At 43.2% G+C, this 21,394-nt stretch overlaps 1 protein-coding gene across 2 annotated transcripts in view; it reads right to left on the bottom strand.

Moving 5' to 3' along the window:
• Window positions 1–21,394, bottom strand: part of LRRK1 (leucine rich repeat kinase 1) — a 151,884-nt gene that overhangs the window by 68,751 nt on the left and 61,739 nt on the right. The window contains exons 4-6 of one of the 2 annotated variants that reach the window (XM_019011009.4): window positions 18,145–18,316; window positions 13,001–13,180; window positions 12,413–12,561 (exon numbers count right to left, since the gene is read on the bottom strand). In XM_019011009.4, coding sequence (XP_018866554.2) covers window positions 12,413–12,561; window positions 13,001–13,180; window positions 18,145–18,316 — 501 coding nt within the window. Of the gene's footprint in view, window positions 1–12,412; window positions 12,562–13,000; window positions 13,181–14,955; window positions 14,999–18,144; window positions 18,317–21,394 lie in introns of those variants that run through there. The other variant, XM_055364234.2, reaches the window with a different exon arrangement.

Here is a 21,394-nt window from a genome sequence, read left to right as displayed (position 1 = left end):
TACAATGGGGGGAAGCACACAGAAAGTTCTTGAACTTCTCAATTCTTGGCCCATACAAACCCCAAGTCTTTCTTTCTGCAGTTAAGCAAAGATTCCTGGGACGGTGCCTTGTCCTTGTTGAACCAGCCAGTAAGACAAGAGCCACATTCTGAAACGCAGAAGTAACAATAAGAACAACTGAACAGCCAAAGGAGCTGCAAAATCAATGAACCTAATCTAAAATGGAGAGACTCACTCAAAGGCCTGGAGAACATGCCAAAAGAAGCCCTGAAAACAAAGATGCTCAGAGCAGCAGGCCCAGAAATGGCATCTGAAGGCTCATCCCAGGTTATCTGCATGATGCCAGTGATTATAGTAGAGAAGAGACTATGGCTGCCGAGAGGGTCTGTGCACTGACGCCCACAAGCTGAAGGTGAATTTCAAGGCTACAGGTTCCCAGAGAACTCTGGGAACTCAGATCATCAGAAGGGGCCCTGAGTGACAGGGATTCAGTGACACAGAACTGGAAACACCACAGACAGCAGCTCTGTCCCAGCATCCTTGTGCATGTAAAGGCCACAACAGAACCAAACAAACTGTGCCTCATCTCTGCTCCCAGGAGAAATACTCATTGTGGGTTTTCTAAACACCTGCTTCTCAAGTCCCTGCACTCTGGTAGAGACAAGCTCTTAAGGAGAAAGGAGGCATTTAAAACGGGAGGATGAGAAGGACACTGTACCTTCACTGGCCGTCTACCTGGCATCTAAGATGGCCCATGGCAGGTGGATCCAGGCCAAAAGCAATGAAGTGAAGGCAGCAAGGATGGTGTGACGGGTTGCAGTGTGTCCCTCCAAAAACATATGCTGAAGTCCTAACGCCCCGTACTGCGGAATGCGACTTTAATTAAAAACAGAGGTCATCTAGCCAAAATGAGGTTATTGTGGGGGCCGTCATCCAACATGACTGGTGTTCTTATGAAAAAGGAGAAACGTGAACAGAGGCAGACAACGGGAAGACGATGTGAAGACACAGGGAGAAGACAGCAGATGACCGGGGAGATGTGGCCACAAGCCGAGGAGTGTTGGGGACCACCAGCAGTCCCCAGCAGCTGGAAGGGGCAGGGAAAGACCCTCCCTCAGGGCTTCCAGGAGAAGCCGACCCTTCCAACACCTTGACCGTGGACTGCTGACCTCCAGGACTGTGAGAGAATACATTTCTGTTGTGTTAAGCCACCCAGTTTTGGGTGCTTTGTTACAGCAGTTCTAAGAATTCAGATGGTAATGAGTCAAGGGAAGAGAGGGGAGGTCGGGACCTGAGAGCTGGGAACATTCCATTGACACAGATTATGGTCACGATCACACAGATAACAAAAGGAAAGGCAAGGAACAGACTCTTAGAAAGCCAAAAGCATTCCTGTTAAGTTGATTAGAAATGTAATTTTAAAAGGTAATGACAATGACAGAAAAATCAGCTATTAAATTTGGGGAAAGCCTGTGAGGACTCTATGATGTAAATGGAGAATTTCAGAAAGGACTTGAGAATAACCACCACAGGGAGTAGGGAAAGGAGAGACAAGAAAATGGGGGACAGTTTCCTTCTAATCTTAGACGGGTTTACCCACTTAAATAAAAGACTGAATGAGATAAAACAACGAAGTCAGTTTTGACAATAGCATGTCTGTTAAAAATATTGTAAATATCAGAATTAGTGGTTGGCTGCCAATATGTTCAAACAAAGAAAGGAAATGTTACCGTTGAAACCAGATAAATGAGAAACCTAAGCACAAAAATAACTTACAAGATACACTTCTGATCATATATTAAACAGTCAACATGTAACAATCTGCACTAAACAGTCGTTGTAACAATCTGTGGCTACAAGTCCAGACTCTAGGCAAACAATCTGGAAGTAGAAATGTCAGATTTACTTACCAAAATAAAAATCATCAGTGACACGATCAGAGAAAAAACAAACATGGTATGAAACAAACAAGGAAAATAAAGAATCAGCTCCCCAAGTCTCCTAATTCAATATAATTTTTTCCCAGTCAAATATTTCAAATAACAAATAGTTCCTATATTATGTAAGTGGTTCCTTAATACAGGACTCATTTCACTTTATGAGTCAAAACCAGTTACTTTGCAAGGGCCATTAAAATTCCAGCCCAATTACATGTACGCACATGGATACAAAACTGCAACAAAATATTTAATCAGCTACAACTAAACTCAGAGAGTTAAGTTCTCTGGCCAGGTAGGGTCTGAACAAAGACAAGGGCATGACAGTAATTTAGGGAGAAGCACAGCACTCCCTATCAGAGAAAGGGAAACTGAGCTTCCCTTTTAAGCAAGTGAATGCCAAAAGATGTGTTTAGTAAAATTCATCACTGTTTCTTTGCTAAAATTCTTAAAAAACAGGTAGAGAGGTTTTTAAAACAAAAAGCAACATTGTACTTTTTTCTGTAATATTTCAGTCATTTCTTTTAAAAATAGGAAACTTACAAGAAATCTTCTGTCACTAGTTCCAACTTAGGAATTTTGCCAACAGCTATTTGAGAGAGGGAAAAAAATGCAAGAAATAAAAATATGGTGTCTGCAGTTAACTAAGCTACTTAACTTGCTTTCGAGAGAACCCTCAGTTTTCTCAACTTGTAAATAAAGACAAAACTTCCACCTCACAGGCTGTATAAGAGATTAAAATACAATGTTTGGCAAAGTACTTTTTTAAAGCTATGAGGCCCTACGTAAAGAGAAAGGAGGTTATTGCATACAAAAATTTCAACCATCTACCCATTCATTCATCCATCCATCTATCCACCCACCCACCTGTTCATCCATGCAACCATGCAATCATCCACCCACCCATCTACCCACCCATCTATCTATCCATCCATTCATCCATCCATCCATGCAACCATGTAGCCATCAACCCACCCGTCTACCCACCCATCTATCTATCCACCCAGCTATCCATTCATCCATCTACCGTCCTCCTATCCATCCATGCAACCATCCACTGACCCATCTATCTATCCAAGCAACTATCCATCTATCCATCCATCCACACACCCACTCACCCATCCATTTTCTACCTACCCACCTATCCATCGTGTTCCAAGTCCTACACCGAGGGGCAAACACAGGGTGAGCAAAATTGGCCAAGGTTTCTGCTTTGAGGAAGCTTCTAGTCATGTGGAGAAATTGATTAAAGAAGAATGTCACCCAAACAAATAACCCAAACTTTGTTTAGTGCTTTGAATAAAACTGACAGGGAGCTCTGAGACTTAGAAGGTTGGGGTGGGGGCAAGTGACCAGGCCTGACGGTTAAGGAAGGCCTTCCTGCGAATATTGTGTGGGATCTGCAGGGTGTCCTGGGTCGAGGAGGAGCAGTGTGCTGAGTGCTGAGTGCTGAGGAGGCAGGCTCGCTTTCTCCTGGCTAGGCGTGGTCTGCTTGCTGGTACAGCATGGATGGTATAGTCTTTCCCTGCCACCAGATATTTTGGCTTCCTTTCTTTTTTTTTTTTTTTTCTTGAGACAGAGTCTTGTTCTGTCGTCCAGGCTGAAGTGCAATGGCACTATCTCGGCTCGCTGCAACCTTGCCTCCCAGTTTCAAGCGATTCTCCTGTCTCAGCCCCACAGTAGCTGGGATTATAAGCATGCACCACCACACCCAGCTAATGTTTGTATTTTTAGTAGAGACGGGGGGGGGGGTTTCACCATGTTGGCCAGGCTGGTCTCGAACTCCTAACCTCAGATGATCCACCACCTTGGCCTCCCAATGTGCTGGGATTGCAGGCGTGAGCCACCGCACCCAGCAGACATGTTGGTTTCTTTCCCCCATGTCTTCTTATCATAAACAGCAGTGCTGTGGCCATGTTTGTGGCAATCACTATTGATTTCATTTGAATTCTGTCCTAGAGGTATTCTTCAGAAAGGAAATATTGAATTCAGAACAGTTCACTGGGAGAAAAGAGGTTTATAGCTTTTACCACATGATGCCAATTACTTTCCACACATATGGAATCAATTCACAGTGCCAGCAGCAAGACACTGGTGTGTCCGTTGCTCTGTGCTCTGCCAAATGTCTTACTCATTGTGTATATTTATTTTTGCTAGTTTAATAGGTGTGTGACAGTACTTGCAAGCTGTTTTAATTTGAATTTCTGTAATTGCCAGTGATGTTGTGTATGTTTCCATGCCATGATTTACTGCCAGTGTTTTCTTATATGTAAATTAACTGTTCATTCTCTCAAATTTTTACTTGGTGGAATCTTTGAGCAATGTGACAGCCAGGGCAAGGGTCTGGTCATCACTGCTGGGTCCCAAGCATCTGGCAGATCGATAAACTTTGGCTAAATTAAATTCGATCATCAGCTGACATGGAGTTGCACCAATGATCTACCTTGGATTTAAGTGTTTGTCAGTTATTTTTTCTGAAATATTTTCCATGTCTTTTCTTTTTAAAATTATGTTTTAGTATAAATAATTTTGCTTTAATGTTCATGTTATTTCTGATCATATATCTTCATATATGTTTAGAAATTGAAAGGCAATCATCTCTCTCTTATAACTGGGATAAACATGCTTTTAAATATATATATGTCTCTATAGATATAAGATCAGATATGCATATTCTGATGAGTTTTCAAAGCTTAACGCTAACTTGTCTAGAATCCATTTGTATCATAATGAATCTAAATCTCTGTGCTGAGCTCCAACAGTTCTCACAGCCTTGGCTAATGTTTCTTACTCTTATTCTCTTTCTTATTCTTTTCTCATTACGTCTTCTAGTTTGTCACTGAAGTTCAAATAATAGTTTTTCTGTTTCTGCCCGTCTAGCTTAATCATTTTTCTCTGTTGTTAACTAAATACAAGTGACTGACATGCTCACTGCTTTGTAGGATGTCTTAAAACCCAGCAGGATGACATGAACACTGGACTGAGAAGCCACGCGCTGTTCCCCTTCACTTATTCTGCCACGTGACCCTGGCTACCCATTTTCGAGTTCTATGAAGCACTAACATGCACATGGATAGCATCACATTTGTCTCCTATTCCACAGAGAAAGCATATGGGCAGAGGAAGAGGACAGGGAAAGCTTCAGCGTTTGGAACCTGGAGAAAATGGGCATGTGTGGGACCATGGACTGAACTGCTCAGCAGGACACAAGGATAGTGGAACTGGTGGAAGGATGCTGGGAACAGGCCAGGGTTTCCTTCATGACCCTCAGAGGGTAGGGAAGGGGCCTCCTCTTCTGTTCACATGACCGACTGTGGAACAGGCCAGGGTTTCCTTCCATGACCCTCAGAGGGTAGGGAAGGGGCTTCCTCTTCTGTTCACATGACCGACTGTGGAACAGGCCAGGGTTTACTTCCATGACCCTCAGAGGGTAGGGAAGGGGCTTCCTCTTCTGTTCACACGAGCGACTGTGGAACAGGCCAGGCCAAGAGGAGTCAGGGTCCATGCCCCAGCCCTGGCTGTCACCATGGGGGCCTTGCTGGGCCAGGCTGAATTCTGGGAATGCCAGTGCCCACATCGGCTCCTTCAGCAGCACCGCCCGCTGAGAAGAGGGTATGTGGTGCCAGGGCGGTGGTGATGTGTGCGGAAGTGCTCTGCAATGCACAAAACTCTGGAGTGACACCCTCTGCACCAAATGTGAGGTCCTACCTAAGACAGGGATGTTCCCCAGAGGCCTCAGGTGTCCCTCAGGAAAGGCCACCAGTCCCCAGCCATCAGGCTCTGTCATGAGCACGCAGCCCTGGCTCAGCTGCCTCCAGCAGCAGCTTGCATGGCCCCAGCAAAACGCCTGCCTTAACCCTGAGGATGTGCAGCTGGGCTGCTTGCGCTCAGGGCACTGACACACAGACATGAAGGGTGGGGCACCAGGAACTTGAAAGCTACATATGCCGGAACTGATCCAAAAAGTAATAATAGATGTCCCTCTCTCTTTAGGTTAGCTGCCAGATTTGAAATCATTAGAGACTTTTAAAAGGAAATTAATAATTTCCCCATTGGGTTGTTTGAAAGTTAATTTCAGGTCTGGTCTACTTCCACACTTAAAACAGCCCCAGTGAGCCCTCAGCCTGGCCCTCTAACTGCTGAACAGGAGCGAACATCGTGGTTATTCTGGGATCTGATTAGGCTTTTCCTGGCATTTCTGAGTTTTCTTGTTCCTTTCTGGGTGTGACAACATCAAAGCATTAAGCTATTTCTCATGGCAACGCAGCTAAACATTGACCCGATGTTCACCACAAACGCGGGCCGTCTCATTAGATGTTCAGGCAAAACTTTAGCAGCTTTAAGAGGTGCACTGCCCAGCCAGGCAAACAGCATGGCCTGGTCTGACTTTACTTCACTTTTGTTCCTTAGAGAGTGTGTCCCAGCAGTCCAGACCATACAGTGTGGCCTCTGGAACCTTCTTCAACCAAACACCAGCAAAACCCAAGCAGCCAGCCACTGCCAATGGAAAACAAATGTGGGTTTCTCTGTACTTTCTCCCTTTGCGGGCAGAGGTGGATTCGGGCTATGCTTGGCCCAGAAACACGCAGAGGGGCTGCTGTACCTGGGTCGGCTATGGCTTCCACACACGCAGCAATTACATTAAAAAATACTGACCAGCTGGTGTGTTAGGCAGAGCTCAACCACACAACAAACACGATGGCACATGCATGATCTCCCTAAGACACCATCGCGTGGCCCATGACCGCTTGTTGTACCAGGGCTGGAGCAACAACCTCCGTCACACGTGCCCTGAAGGGACCGTGACTTCAACAAGGTCACAGCCATGAGTGCCAGCAGTGCCAAAGGCCTTTTCAGACCATGTATCATGTCAGCGAAGCACCCTTTTAATACCTACCCTTGTGTAATATTCTGAACCAACCCAAACTGTCACTTTAATCCCACTGGATACCTGGGAAGGTAGGAGCACTTACCTCTGGCTCCTGAGTCATCCTTCCCGACTGTTGGAACCCTCTGCCTGGACCCCTCTCTGCTCTCTTCTGCCAGCAGCACCCAAGGAATGTGCTGTTGCAGGTTAGAGATGACGGGGCAGCCAGGCACACCCACTCCAAGGTACTTGCCCCTGAAATTCACTTGAATGCTAAAAATACCACCTGCTTTGGGGAAGCTCAAGGAGCCCTTGAGACTCAGGTTGTGCTGAAATTTCATTTCCTCTTCTGATTCCATGCAGCAGAGCCAGTTAGAGGAAAAGCACCATTGCCTTTTCCTTGTCTTTTCATTCACAAAATGCAGTAATCGCTTCCTCCATGCTCTATGCCAACCTTGGCATGTGTAAGAAGAGTTGCCTCACAGAAAAGATCACAGGTAGAAGATAACAGCTGTTTCTGCTTTTACCCTTACACCAAGAAAATCGGAGCCACTGACTCTTGACCTTGGGTGCACATTGGAATCACCTGGAGAATTTCTAAAACTCCTCATGCCGGGCCTTACGCTACAGATTCAGATTTAATCAGTGTAGGATGTGGTCTGAGCGTCAGGATTTTAAAAAGTTCCCAGGGATTATGATGTGCAGAGAATCATTCGTCTATGTGAAACCTAGGCGGTACAGTTCAGGAACTGTGTTCGGGAGTCTAAGCACCAATACTGTTTAGTATTTGTCATCCTTGGACAAATAACGTAATGTCTTTATACCCCAATAATTTCATATGTAAAACAGATGCTATTCCCTGCAGTTCTTACCGAGGTGTTATAAGGACCAAATTAGTTAAGAAAGTGCTTGGAAAAGTAACAAGCACTACATAGATGTAAGGGTTAGATGATCATCATTTCTTTTGGTGATGTGCGGCTAATAGCAATATAACTAATATTTATTGAGCACTTATTACGTGCCAGGGCCTGTGCTAAGTGCACAGCTGCCCTGTGAAGGGCATTGTTATCCCTGTTTTATAACTGAGAAAACCAACCAAGGAACAGATAGGTAGAAATATACAGAAAGTAGAATATCAGTACTCTTTAGAAACTAGGAAACCAGCAGGAATAAGGGAAGGGTAAAAAGGAAATAGTAATAAACATAAATTAAAGAGATGGAAAAATATATACTAATAGGACAGGTTTACACAAATATGAAGTGGGTGGATCCCTCGTTCAAAAGAAACACACTCAGATGAGATTAAAAACCAAATGCTGTTTACAAGAAATATACCTACGGCAAAGAGACAAATAAAAACCTGAAAATAAATATCTGGGAAAACTTATCCAAGGTTGACACAAAGAAAAACAGGGCAAAGTGGTCACGTGAAGAGAAAACAAACTCAATTTCAAGGACAGAGACATCAACAGGATTAAGGTGGCCATTTGATATAACCAAAATAGGTATTGATGAGTCATAAAGCCAGAAACCAGGTATGTCAAGCAAAACCTTGTAGAGACATAAGAAGAATGAGATTTTAAAAATCATCAGAAGTGGGAAATAAATATATGTACTTGTATCGATAGATGTATGTACACTTGTACATCTCTATATATCTGTATATCTCTATATCTATATTTCAGGCTCTGATAAAGAAAGCTAGGACAAACAGGCAGCACATAAAGGGCTCAAATACTGTAATCAACAAGCTAAAATTAGAGAAAAAAGAGGAAGAAATAAATATTCAACTCAAGAAACAGGTAACATCTATTAGGCGTTTGCCACGTGCCAGGCATTGCTATTAGGATGTCACAAATATTACTACACTTATTTGTCAAGCATCCCTCTGAGACAGGTATTTTATTGCTTTTCCCATTAAGCCAAGACACAGAGGAAGGCCCTGCAGTACTGAAGCCTGGAGTCCAGATAAGAACCAGGAAGTCTCATGCCAAGGCCTTGCTTTAACCTCAACACCAACAACAAAACTCTCAAAAAAGAACATATGGGCCGGGCACGGTGGCTCATGCCTGTAATCCCACCACTTTGGGAGGCCGAGGCGGGTGGATCACCTGAGGTCAAGACTAGCCTGACCAACATGGTGAAATCCCATCTCTACTAAAAATACAAAAATCAGCTTGGTGTGGTGCTGCACACCTGTAATCCCTGCTACTTGGGAGGCTGAGGCAGGGGAATTGCTTGGACCCGGGAGGCGGAGGTTACAGTGAGCTGAGACCACGCCATTGCACTCCAGCCTGGGTGACAAGAGTGAAACTCCACCTCAAAAAACAAGAACAGAAACAAAACAAAACAAAACCCCAAAAACAACCATATGAAGAGCGTTTTAACACAGACAGAAGTGAAAATTAATGAAATAACAAACAAAACAAGTAATTTTAAAAAATCTATCAAGTTCCTTGACAGTTCCTTGTATTTTAACATAAATCTCTGGCTAATTTGATTAAGTTTGAAAGAGAAAAAGTAAAACTGTTCAACAGCATAAATGAAAAGAGTAATATAAGTATAGATATAGAAGAAAAGAATGAGAAAAACGTCAATGCAACATTATGATGGCAAATTCAAAAACCTAAAGGAAATGGATAATTTTCTACCATAATATAATTTCCTGACTTGCATATAAGGGAAAGCAGACAATGTGAAATGACAAATGACTTCAAAAGGAATCAGAAAATAAAGATCTGCTTTGTCTAATTAACCATTAACAATAAATAATTCCTATGAGACTTCTCCAGATAATAATAAGACGGAAAGTTCCCCATGTTATTTTGTAAAGCTACCATCATCTTATATAAAACCACATAGAAACATTAAAAATAGAAAATTATAGATCAATTCACCTATAAACACAGATGCAGAAACTGTAAATAAAATATCAATAGATCAAATCCAGCAGTTAAAAAAGACAATTAGCATTTATAATAGGAGTTGAAGGTTGAGTCAACATCTATCAAAATCATTTATTAAATCAATAAAGTAGAAAAGCTATATGAATACACTAATTGCTGCAAAAAGGGATTTGAAAAAGTTCAGTAATGTTTCCTAATAAAAACTCAAAGCAAAAATGAATACATGGAAACTACCTAAATGTAACAAGAACCTATTTGCTAACTGTCTAGAGCAAATGCTTATAAATTGGTGACACCAAGACATTTAAAATCAGGAACAAGATAGACATAACTGCTAGAGTCACAATTATTCAGTTTTTGAGATTTCTAAAGATACACAATAAGACATGGAATAATAAGTTGTATAAATATTAGAAAAAAGAGATAAACTTGTTTTGAATTTGTAGAATATGTGATTATATATCCAAAAGTATCGAGGAATTCTAGTAAAAACTACATTAGAGTGAATAAGAGAAAATGGGACAGGAACTGGATAAAACAGAAATAGACAAAATAACTTTTCTCCATACCAGTAACATCAGGTTGGAATAGAAATGGAAAAAAGTTACATAAATATATAGATAGTTCATTAAAATGGTAGCAAAAACAATATAAAAGTCACAAACAGACAAGACAGGTCCAGGACTTTTAGGAAGAAAAGAAAAAAAATCTCATTAAAGAACATAAAAGCTACACAAATAGAGTCACCGTGGGAAATGAGCAAAATAGAAGAACAAATGTCCGATAATAGTCCAGTCAAGATATCTTTGAAAAAAACTAATGAACAGAAAACTTGCATTAACGATTGTAAAACTTAAATGCAGTGCCTATAATTGAAACAATATGACATTTGCCAGAAACAGATTAATAGGCCAGTGAACCAATACTGAGAATCCCAAAATGTATACAGATATAGGTACTGGGGAAAATGCCCATGGTGACATTTCAATTCAGATGAAAAAGAAAACTTTATTTTAAAAACTGTGCTAGAGGAGCTGGCTATCTGGAAGAGATAAAAGCTAGCCACCTCCACCCTCTGCCACTTCCCTCATACAATACACACAAATAAATACCAGAAACGTTAAAGCTTAAAATGTAAAAACTAAATGAATGAAAACATTACAAGGAACTCCAGGAGAATACTGAAATAAAATTAGAGGGAAAGTGGCCTTCTTGTATAACCACATACCAGAAAGGAGAAGATGAACATATTGAATTATGTATTATTTTACCTTTGCTATCACAAAAGATAACAAAAAAAGAAAAATAATGGATTGGGAAAAATATTGGCAACATTTATGATAAAGTCTTAAAAATCTCTAATGTTCAAAAAAAAAAAAACCCTCCAAAGTGAGAAAAAAAGACAAACAATCCTTTAGAAAAAATAATCAACAAACATTAACAGGCAGTTCACATAAAGGGAATGCAAATAGTTCATGAACATATGAAAAGATATTCAGTATTATTACTAATATAACATGGAAATTAAAATAAGCAGACATTATTTTTGCCTCACACTGATGAAAATTAATAGGCTCCAGGATGCCTACTGCTTGCTGGCTGAGGGGTGGAGACAGAGAATCCCATCTATTGCTGGTGAAAATATGAATCACCAGAGTGTTGGGGGGCAGTGTTTCCAAAGCAGCCCACATTTAGGACTGTGCTCTACATAAGCAAACATACCATAGCAAATCAGGCTATATTGCAAGAGGAAAAAAAAAAAAAGAACTATTTCAAATGTCCACCAATAGCAGGAGAGCTATGTCAACTAAGTGACACTGGCTCTATGTATTTAAAGAACGTCCCTAAAAGAATGAGTTGAAGCCACAATAACTGATCTAGAGGAAGTCCATGATAGAATACTAAATTTAAAAAGCCAAGTTGAAGATAACATAAATAATGCAATAATATTTTTGTTATTAAAATGGGAAATTAAAACTAAACCCTGTATAGTTTTGTAAATGTTTTTATAGCATTGCATATGGAAGGATGTGAAAAGATCCCTACCAGGTTGTTAACTATTTACTTCAAGGGCAGAAGATTCATAATTTTTATTACCACTCTCAATTGTGATCACTTGTTATAACAATCATTCATAACTTTAGTAATTTTAAAATTTAACACATAAAAATTTAAAAAAGAAATATGTTAAATATGATATATTTAACCAATTTTTGAAAAAAGGAAGAGAAAAAAAACAACCAAAAAAAACCAGAAACAAAAACAAAAACGTTGGGAGGGGGATGAAGCCCAGATTTCAGCTCCCACCCTGCTATAGCTTGAATGTCCCCTTCAAAACTCATGATGAAATGTAATTGCTGTTGTGATAGGGATGGGACCATTAAGAGGTGATTAGGCCAAGAAGGCCCCACCCTCATAAATGGATTAATGTTGTTATTGTGGAAGTGGGTTTGTTATTTTGAGGGTGGGTTGTTATAAAAGTGAGTTCTTCCCTCTCTCAGTCTGTTGGTCTCTTGCCCTCCACCTTCATATCACTGCATGAAGGCCCTCACCAGATACCAGCACTATGCTCTTGGACTTCTCAATCTCCAGACCTGTAAGCCAAATATATTTCTGTTTATTATAAATTACCCAGTCTGCAGGATTCTGTTACAGCAGCACAAAAGGAACTAAAACACACTCCGCAGGCAGTGACTACTCACTGTTTTTCCTGGATAACTGCTGGGCAAGGGACTGGCTTCAATGAAGTACTTTCTCAGCAGATGTTTGCTGGGGTCAGGACTATCCAGCAAGATGTAGGAACAGAAATAGGCCCCATGCCGAAGCAGGAATATTGCAATGTCTTCATTCCCTAAAGGAACAAAACCAAAAAGCTAAGGGCATGCAGATGCAGAGAGTGTCACAGTCGTTGGAAGGGCAGACTCTGATATGTGGAATGGAAACTGAAAAGGTACTTGTGCATGTTGGACTTCTCTATTTACTTCCCTTGGTGCATGAAGTTTCTGTTAGTGGGAGAATTTCTGTGGGGCTTTGCCCTTTGGAGTGCCTCATACAACAGCCCCATTAGCCACAGTCAGTCTCTGTCACTGAAATCCCCTTGCGGGGGCAAGTAAGGAGGAAATGAGGAAGGGTGCAGATATTTTGAAAAAGAAACATAGAACAGGAGTTGCAAAAGTCTCCTCACAGAGGTAATTTGAGAACCAAGAGTGAGAATAAAGACACAGTCCCACATCTGGAGGCTGAGATGGTTTGCACGGTCAGGGTTGACTCAGGGTAGTGGGGAAACCCACCTGACTTGATGGCCGCATACAGGGGCAAGCGCACAATGACAGGGAACTCATTCTTCCTGACAGCGTAGCTCTCCGGGTCAGCCCCGTGCGTCAGGACCAGGAGCTTCACAACCCCCAGGTGCCCTCGCTGGCAAGCTAAGGCCAGCATCCAGTTCAGAAGCCGCTGGGGACTGCAGGGACCTGGCAGGAGATGGCAGGACAAAGGGAAAGTGCCACTGAAGGGTGCTGTTTGTTCCCACTCTGCTCTTCCCTTAGACCACTAGTAGCAATGGACTAGTTAAATAAAATGTGGTACATTTGCACCATGGAATACTATACAGCCATAAAAAAGAATGAGATCATGTACTTTGCAGCATCATGGATGGAGCTGGAGGTCATTATCCTAAGTGAACTAACACAAGAACAGAAAACCAAATACTGTATGTTATCACTTATAAGGGGGAGCTAAACATTGAAGGCACATGGACACAAAGAAGGGAACAACAGACACTGGGGACTACTTGATGCTGGAGGGAGGAAAAAAGGGTGAAGGTTAAAAAATTACCTATTGAGTACTACGCTTATTACCCAGGTGACAAAATAATCTGCATACCAAACCCCGGCAACATGCAATTTACCCACGTAACAAACCTGCATATGTACCCCGGAACCTAAAGTAAAAGTTAAAAAAAACAAAACAAAACCCAGCTGTCCTGTTTCCAGCTGAAAGTTGCTTCTGTCGAGTTGATAGTGTTTTCTGGAATAGTCTCTCTGAATTGCATATGACATTTCCCCACATCAGTCACCCACCTGCTTGTCAGACAATGCCGAGTGATGAAATGGAGGATTAAAAATGGCGTATCCAGCATGATCTTAGCCAAATAAAAAATGGGTGTGTGGAAATAAGACTAGAAACAACTACCCCAGCATTGCGGTATTTTCTCTGGGCTCTCCCTTGCCCTCACCCCTCCCCTAGGGTAACATTACATGCAGGAGTATGAACTTTGGAGACAGGCATTTTAGAAATAAAATAATTTAGTATGTAATTTTGGACACATTTCTTAATCTCTCTCTGTTTCAGTTTGCCTGTTGGTAAAATCGGAATAATAATACCCATTCTTCCAAGTTTAATGTGAGGACTACATCACAAAATGCATGTCAAGTGCCTGGATCAATAAACCCTAACTCATCATGTTGTGTCATTGTATTATTAGAGTACTAACACTTTCCCACATTTTAAAATTATCTATAATATACATATATTACTTTCATGAATAATAATAACAAAAGCTTTGGTGAAAGATCTGTCAGGCCTAAAACTGACAATTTCTCCCCAACAGAGCCACCTACTTAATTCCAGGATGAAATAACACTTAGCACATTGAATTGACGGGGACAGTGTGGGCTGAAATGTTACAATATCTTCAAGTTCAAAATAGTGCAATATCTTTTGGGTCTAGTTGCCATGGAAAAATGACCTCATCTTCTGCAGGGACACTTCCCAAATGCATCATAACACTGCCTCATTTCCAGAGGCACATAGTCCTAGGGATCAAAGTGCTCCCAAGTGAGGAGAGAGTGACTCTCTCCTTCGCGACAGGACATTGATCAGGAAACCGGGATCAGGATGGCCCTGTATTCACCAAAGAAAGCATGTAGCATAGGGCTGAGGCTGGAACCAGTGCCAAGTAAATTTCCCTTCTTCTCCCTCTACTGTTACCCAGAATTAATGATTTGTAGGTATGTTAACAGAAAATAAGTGACCCCTAATCCACTTACACAAGAATATCTAGGTAAGAGAAACACAGTAACCATGCTAGTAACTTCTGTTGAGATGGGGATGTGTCAGTCTTTGGAGGCAGGCATTGTATTTCAGGACCCTGATTTTCAGATGAGGAAACCAAAGCTCAGAGAGGTTTGGAAATGTAGGAGATTGGTCAGAGTGGTAGGAAAAACTACAGGGAAAGGACACAAACCTTCTGAAAGTTCGGAAGCTTCTGCAGAGCCCTGGGGGAGAACAGCTGAAGGCAGAGGGCAAGGAGTGTAGGGGAATATATCTTAAACAGGCTTGTTTACTTATGTTGACCAGGAACTGACCTTTGATCATCTGCTGGCTTGACATTCCCTGAAAGGGGAACAATAAATGTTAATTACCTACAGGTTGTGTTGGCTCCAGGTTTTCGGCATTGTGCCTGCACTGAATGAAAGCAAGCAGCTCTAGCTTCTCCGGGCTGCTCTCTGGCCAGTAGAGCCAGGCAGTGACTCAGCTGCTCTTACACCGTACACCTGTGTCTGAGTACTCATTTCATCCATCAGCCAGGGTCTGCAGGACACACCTGGCAGGGAAACTTCTTGAAGGTCCCATAGTTAGTAAATAACAACGTCAAGACTTAAACCTTGCTTTGTCTAAAATCAAAGGGTGCTCTCTTAACCACACAAAACCCCTACAGGTACTCTCTACAGCCTAAGGCCAGCGACACTCAGAGGAGCCCCTCTTCCTCCCTGCTCAGCTTCAGAGACCAGGAATCACATCACAACGTGCTTCAAAGAATGCATCCCATCAACCTCTCATCCCTCTTCTTCTCAAACCCTCCTTTGTTCTCTAGCTGCTTCTTGTTTTTGTTTTTTGTTTGAGACAGGGTCTCCTTCTATCTCAGCCTGGAGTGCAGTAATGTGATCACAGCTGACTGCAGCCTTGGACTCCTGGGCTTAAGCCAGTCTCCCACTTCAGCCTCCCAAGTACCTGGGAATATAGGCATGTGCCACCATGCCTGGTTAATTAAAATTTTTTTTTTTTTGTAGATACAGGGTCTCACTATGTTACCCAGGCTGGTCATGAACTCCTGGGCTCAAGCGATCCTCTTGCCTTGGCCTTCCAAAGTGTTGGGATTACAGGCATGAGCCACCATGTCCAGCCTGACTCTTGTTTGTCTTCTTGTCTTGACTTACTCCTGACCATGGCTGACTTCCCTTCCAGCTTGAGAACTCCTTTGCAGGAAGGGCAGGGATGGGTACACACTGTTTTGCCCGTCTCTGCACTTTCTGCAAAGCCCACCACAATGGTCTGAAATCCTTCAGTCCTCAGCAGCTTTGCTCAGAGTTGAGCTGAAGATACGATGCTCCTGGGAGCAGTTGAAAACCACGATGAGGTTCAGCCACACTTCCTGCTCTGCAAAAGCAGGCAACCCAAGTCCTTCCTTCACTTGTCTGCCAAGTAAACTCCTATTCACTCTGCAAAGCCCAGGTCAGATGTAAGCCTCCCTTCGGAGACCCTATGCTGCATCCAACCTGCCCCCTGATGTGTGCTCCCAGACCTCTGCGTAAAAATACTTCAACCTCAGTGTAATTACATTGCACAGTGTTACTCCTTTCTGCTTCAATTTCCCCTGCTTGGCCAGTAGGTACTAAATGGCTGGGAAAATCTTTAAAAAAATTATCTGTCTCTCAAGTTCTACAAAGTTTTCAGCACTTGACAGTATTCAATAAATATTAGCTAACATTAGGTGACTGAGTCAGCTGGTGCAGACTCTTCAGGGCTAGAACAGAGCTAATCTTGGGGCTCCCTGAGAAGAGGCAGGTCAGCCTTTGGCTCCTCAGGAGCACCCAAGCGCCTCTCTGCCCTCCTATGTCTTGTCTTAGTATGCTTCTCATGGGCCCTAAAATTGCCCTGATTTCTGCCCATAACCTCATTCTGCCTTCAGACACATGAGGGGAACACTAGCTTGGAACCAACGCTGAGCACAGATCTATCAAAGTACACAGCTGGAAACCCTCAAACAGGACCACTATATAAGGGGTGAGGCCCAATGCAAAATGAAAAGAATGGGGCCTCTTGTTTAAAAATCATGAAACATTTTAAGATAGTGAGTACAGAGTATTAAACGTAACGTGGGCCCTTCTAGGTGCAGGGCCCTGGGTGACTGCATGTTCTCCCACCCAAGAGGTGGGCCCTGGCTCCCAAGCAAAATCTCAAATCCCAAAGACCACGGCTAGGGTGTGCCTCAACCTATAGCTGTAGCGATGCCTGCCTAGACTGGTGCAGTGTTTCTGAGCCAAGACCACCACGGGAAATTACAGGAGACCAGGACATCTTGAGTTCACCAGAGAAAAAAATAGTTCCTACAAAAGCAACATAGTGTGGTACACCAGTACAATGGAATATTATTCAGCCATTAAAAGAAATGAGCTATCAAGTCACAAAAAGGCATGGAGAAACCTTAAATGCATACTGCTATGGGAAAGAAGTGAGTTTGAAATGGCTACATACTGTGGGATTCCAACTAGAGTGATGTTCTGGAAAAGGCAAAGATAGTAAAAAAGATCAGTAGTTGCCAGGGGCCAGGGGAGGGAGGGAGGGATGGGGCCAGGGGAGGGAGGGAGGGATGGGGCCAGGGGAGGGGTGGAGCACAGAGGGTTTTTAGGGCAGTGAAACTGCTCTATGTAATACTGTAATGATGGACACGTGTCATTATCCATTTGTCAAAACCGATGGGATGTACAACAGCAAGAATGAATTGCAATGTAAGCGATGGACTTTAGTTAGTAAGAAGGTATCAATATTAGTTGATCAGTTGTCACAAATGTACCACACTAACACAAAACAGAGTTATAGGGAAAACCATGTGGAGGGCGCACAGTGGAGGTCACCTCTCTGAGCTTTGTTTTCGTCATCTTAAAACCATGGTTCTGAAATATAGCACCTGCCTCCTGAGACTGATGCGTCCCCATCTCAATAGAAGTTACTAGCATGATTACTATGTCTCTCTTACCTAGATATTCTTGTGTAAGTGATTTAGGGATCACCTGTTTTCTGTTAACATACCTCCAAATCATTAATTCTGGAACTCCGTACATTCCAATCGATTTTTTCCATAAATCTAAAACTTCTCTAAAAAGACCAAGGTCTATTAATTATTTTTTTAAAAAGCAATGTTAATTACATTCTTTATGAAATGTGGTGTCTGAGACTTTCTCTTATGAGTTCGTGGGAGTGAGAGGTGGAATGTGGCTGGCAGGCAAGCTTCACTTTGTTTGGGTGTCAATGGCCTACCCTGTATTTCTTGATCTCATTATTGGTGAAAGCATGAAGAAGTAAACATTTTGGGGTGAAGCCTAAGAAGAGGGTGCCCTGAGACACGGTTAGGAGCTCATGCCCTGTGATTTACCTGGTAAGGACTCAAGCAATTCCTGCACAACTGCCGTGTGTCCAAAATACGCTGCCACCACGGCTGGGTTGTCGTCCGTGGGCTCGGTGGGCAGCTCCACCAGTCTCTTGCTGAGTAGGTAGCGGACCATCTCCAGATCCCCATAGGCTGCCGGGATGCTCAGAAGCTGGCCCTGGTCAAAACAGAACAGGGCTCCAGTGAGACTGGCTCTATTAGGAACTGCCAAGGTTCAACTGACGTTAAACGCTTCACCAGGTCCTGGAGCAGGACTGGAGTTGTGTTGTCCAGAACGGCAGCACCTGCCAAGTGTGACTGGGCAGCACTTGAAATGTGGCTCCTCAGAAGTGAGAGGTCGAGTATAAAATCACACGTGAATTCCAAGACCTAGTACAGAAAGGGTAAGCTAGCTCATCAATAATTTATGTTGATTACATGTTGAAACAATGATTTTAATATATTCATGTTAAATAATATTAACATTTTATTTGTTTGTTTCTGTTTGCTCCTTTATTTTATTTATTTTTTTTGACAGGGTCTCTCTCTGTTACCCAGGGTGGAGTGCAGTAGTGCAATCTCAGCTCACTGCAGCCTTGACCTCCCAGGCTAAAGTGATCCCCCTGCCTCAGCTTCCTGAGTAGCTGGGACTGCAGGCACATGCCACCACACCGGCTAATTTTGTTTATTTTTTTTGTAGAGACCAGATCTTGCTATGTTGCCAGGGCTGGTCTCAAACTTCTGAGCTCAAGTGATCCTCCAACCAGAATACCTGTGATTATAGGTGTGTGCTTGTTTACTGCTTTAATGTGGCTACTAGAAAATATGATATATACATGTGGCTTGCATTTGCTGCTCTCGACTACCTGCTTCATGAGGAAGGGGACGGTGTGCATAGCCCCTTCTGGCATAGAGCCGGAGCTCAGTAGCCACTTGGTACATGTGAAGTCAGCCCTGCGAAGGGGGAAGGGAACCAGCTCTCTGAAGAACCATCCTGCAATTTATTCATAAATGGAATGTGACACACCAGGGGACTTCACAGATCTGAATCCTGGGACAAAGATCCTCCAGCAGCCTGCAGAGGGACTCTCGACTTGGTGGCCCAGAGGAAGGAAAGGATATGGTGGAAACTGGACCTAGGCCTGAGTTCCTGCTCATTCCAGTCCTTCTGGCATGTAAAGGTCCCACGAGGAGGGCCATGTGTTAATATATGAACAAGGATGTGGGGGTTCAGAGAGGTTTCAGAGCTTGCCCAAGACCACATAGCTAGTGAGCGGCTATCACTCACCAGTGTAAAAGTGGCCTTGACTTATCACGAGCTCTCTGGGTCTGAGAAAAGGATGCTCAGATAGCTGCTAGATTGGCATGTCAAGTGTTTGATCGTGTTTCTGAAATGTCAAGTCCTTTGGAAGCTGGCTGCCTCCTGTGGGCTTGAACATCAGTGTGGTCAAGCAGGTAGATGGGGATCCCCTATTGGAATGGGATGGCCAGTGCCCCCCATCAACACCTACTGAGGATCTACTGTGTGTGAGAGTGGGACTGGGCACTGAGGATGCCAGGGATGGCGAGTGCCCCCATCAACACCTACTGAGGATCTACTGTGTGTGAGAGGTGGGACTGGGCACTGAGGATGCCAGGGATGGCGAGTGCCCCCATCAACACCTACTGAGGATCTACTGTGTGTGAGAGTGGGACTGGGCACTCAGGATGACAGGGATGGCGAGTGCCCCCATCAACACCTACTGAGGGTCTACTGTGTGTGTGAGAGGTGGGACTGGGCACTGAGGATGCCAGGGATGGCGAGTGCCCCCATCAACACCTACTGAGGATCTACTGTGTGTGAGAGTGGGACTGGGCACTGAGGATGCCAGGGATGGCGAGTGCCCCCATCAACACCTACTGAGGGTCTACTGTGTGTGTGAGAGGTGGGACTGGGCACTGAGGATGCCAGGGGCCATTTCTGGCCTCCACAGATTTACAATTAAGTTTGAGGTGGGAATATGCATAAACAGCCCCCAACAAGCACGTTTGACTTGCTGAATAGTTTATAACACAAGTGTGTTTGGAGATCATTTTAGGTGAGTTGGGCAGGAATGGGTAAATGGAGCCCCCAGGAAAGGGAGTGAGCATTTATCAAAGCTCTCACCAGGTGCCAGATGCTGGACTGAGTACTTTATTCACATGGCCACATTCAATCCTCCTAACAGTCATGCCAGGAATGTGCCTGTATTTCTATGTTACGGAAGAGGAAATAAAAGCTTGCCCATGGTTAGGGAGTTTATCATCAGCAGAACTACTCAGAGTTTGAACTGGGATGTGTCTAGCTCTAAAGCGCAAGAGTCTCTGTTGCATCCAAGACTTCCTGGAAACATGGGACTTGGAGGAAGGCTCAGGTTCTGTAAGTGGAGTGAATGGGCTGGCAGTGGGAGGTATGTCTGACAGGTGAGGAGAGGAACAGTCTAAAGGGCTGGGATCAGGTGAAGGACGGTAGACTCATACATTCAATATGATCAGAAAAGAAAAGCCCACCCACCTGCCACTCTGCCCAGGGTGAGGCCCAGTAGCTCTGTCATTCCAGGAAAGCATTTGCATTATGGATAAAAGCCACATTGATTCAATGCTTCACTGCACACAACTAACAGCTATCTAGACTCGGTCGGTTAGAGGCTTAAAAGCCCCATCCTCTAGAGGTGGTAAGTGACGTCATAGGAGCCAGCCCAAGGCCAAGAGGGACCCAGACAGTGGAAAAGGTGAAAGCTGGCTTTCTGGCTGGAGGCTCCATAGTGAGTATTTGAAAAAATTCAAACAGCATAGAAAAGTATAAAACAGGAAGTAGGCCTCTCTCTATACCTTTACCTCCCAGTCACCCTCTGCAAAGGATGCCTTCCAGAACATATTTATTTATAGTACTCACAGGTAATCTCATATACAACCAAATGCTTTTTTCACTTAATTCATTATGACCTTTTAATCAACAATATAACACACCTGCACACCTGCAGAAAAATGCAAATACTTTAAATGTTCAGTTTCATGCAAGGCATTTAAATACACCCATGTAACCGGCCTCAGTCCAAAGACCAGGACATCACCTGTGTCCAGAAGCCCCCTTTGTTCCTTCTAGTAACTGCCCTATGGTGTGTAGCCACTATACTGACTTCTAACATCACAGATTAACTATTGCCAGTTTTTAAGTGCTGTAAAAGTGGAATTATACTTCACCTATTTTTTTTTAACTTTTTGCTTTGAAATAATC

The sequence above is a fragment of the Gorilla gorilla genome, chromosome 16 (assembly GCF_029281585.2).
Source record: "Gorilla gorilla gorilla isolate KB3781 chromosome 16, NHGRI_mGorGor1-v2.1_pri, whole genome shotgun sequence".
NCBI lineage: Eukaryota > Metazoa > Chordata > Mammalia > Primates > Hominidae > Gorilla > Gorilla gorilla.
The sequence above is the reverse complement of the archived record's forward strand: the minus strand, read 5'-3'. Positions and strand labels throughout refer to the sequence as shown.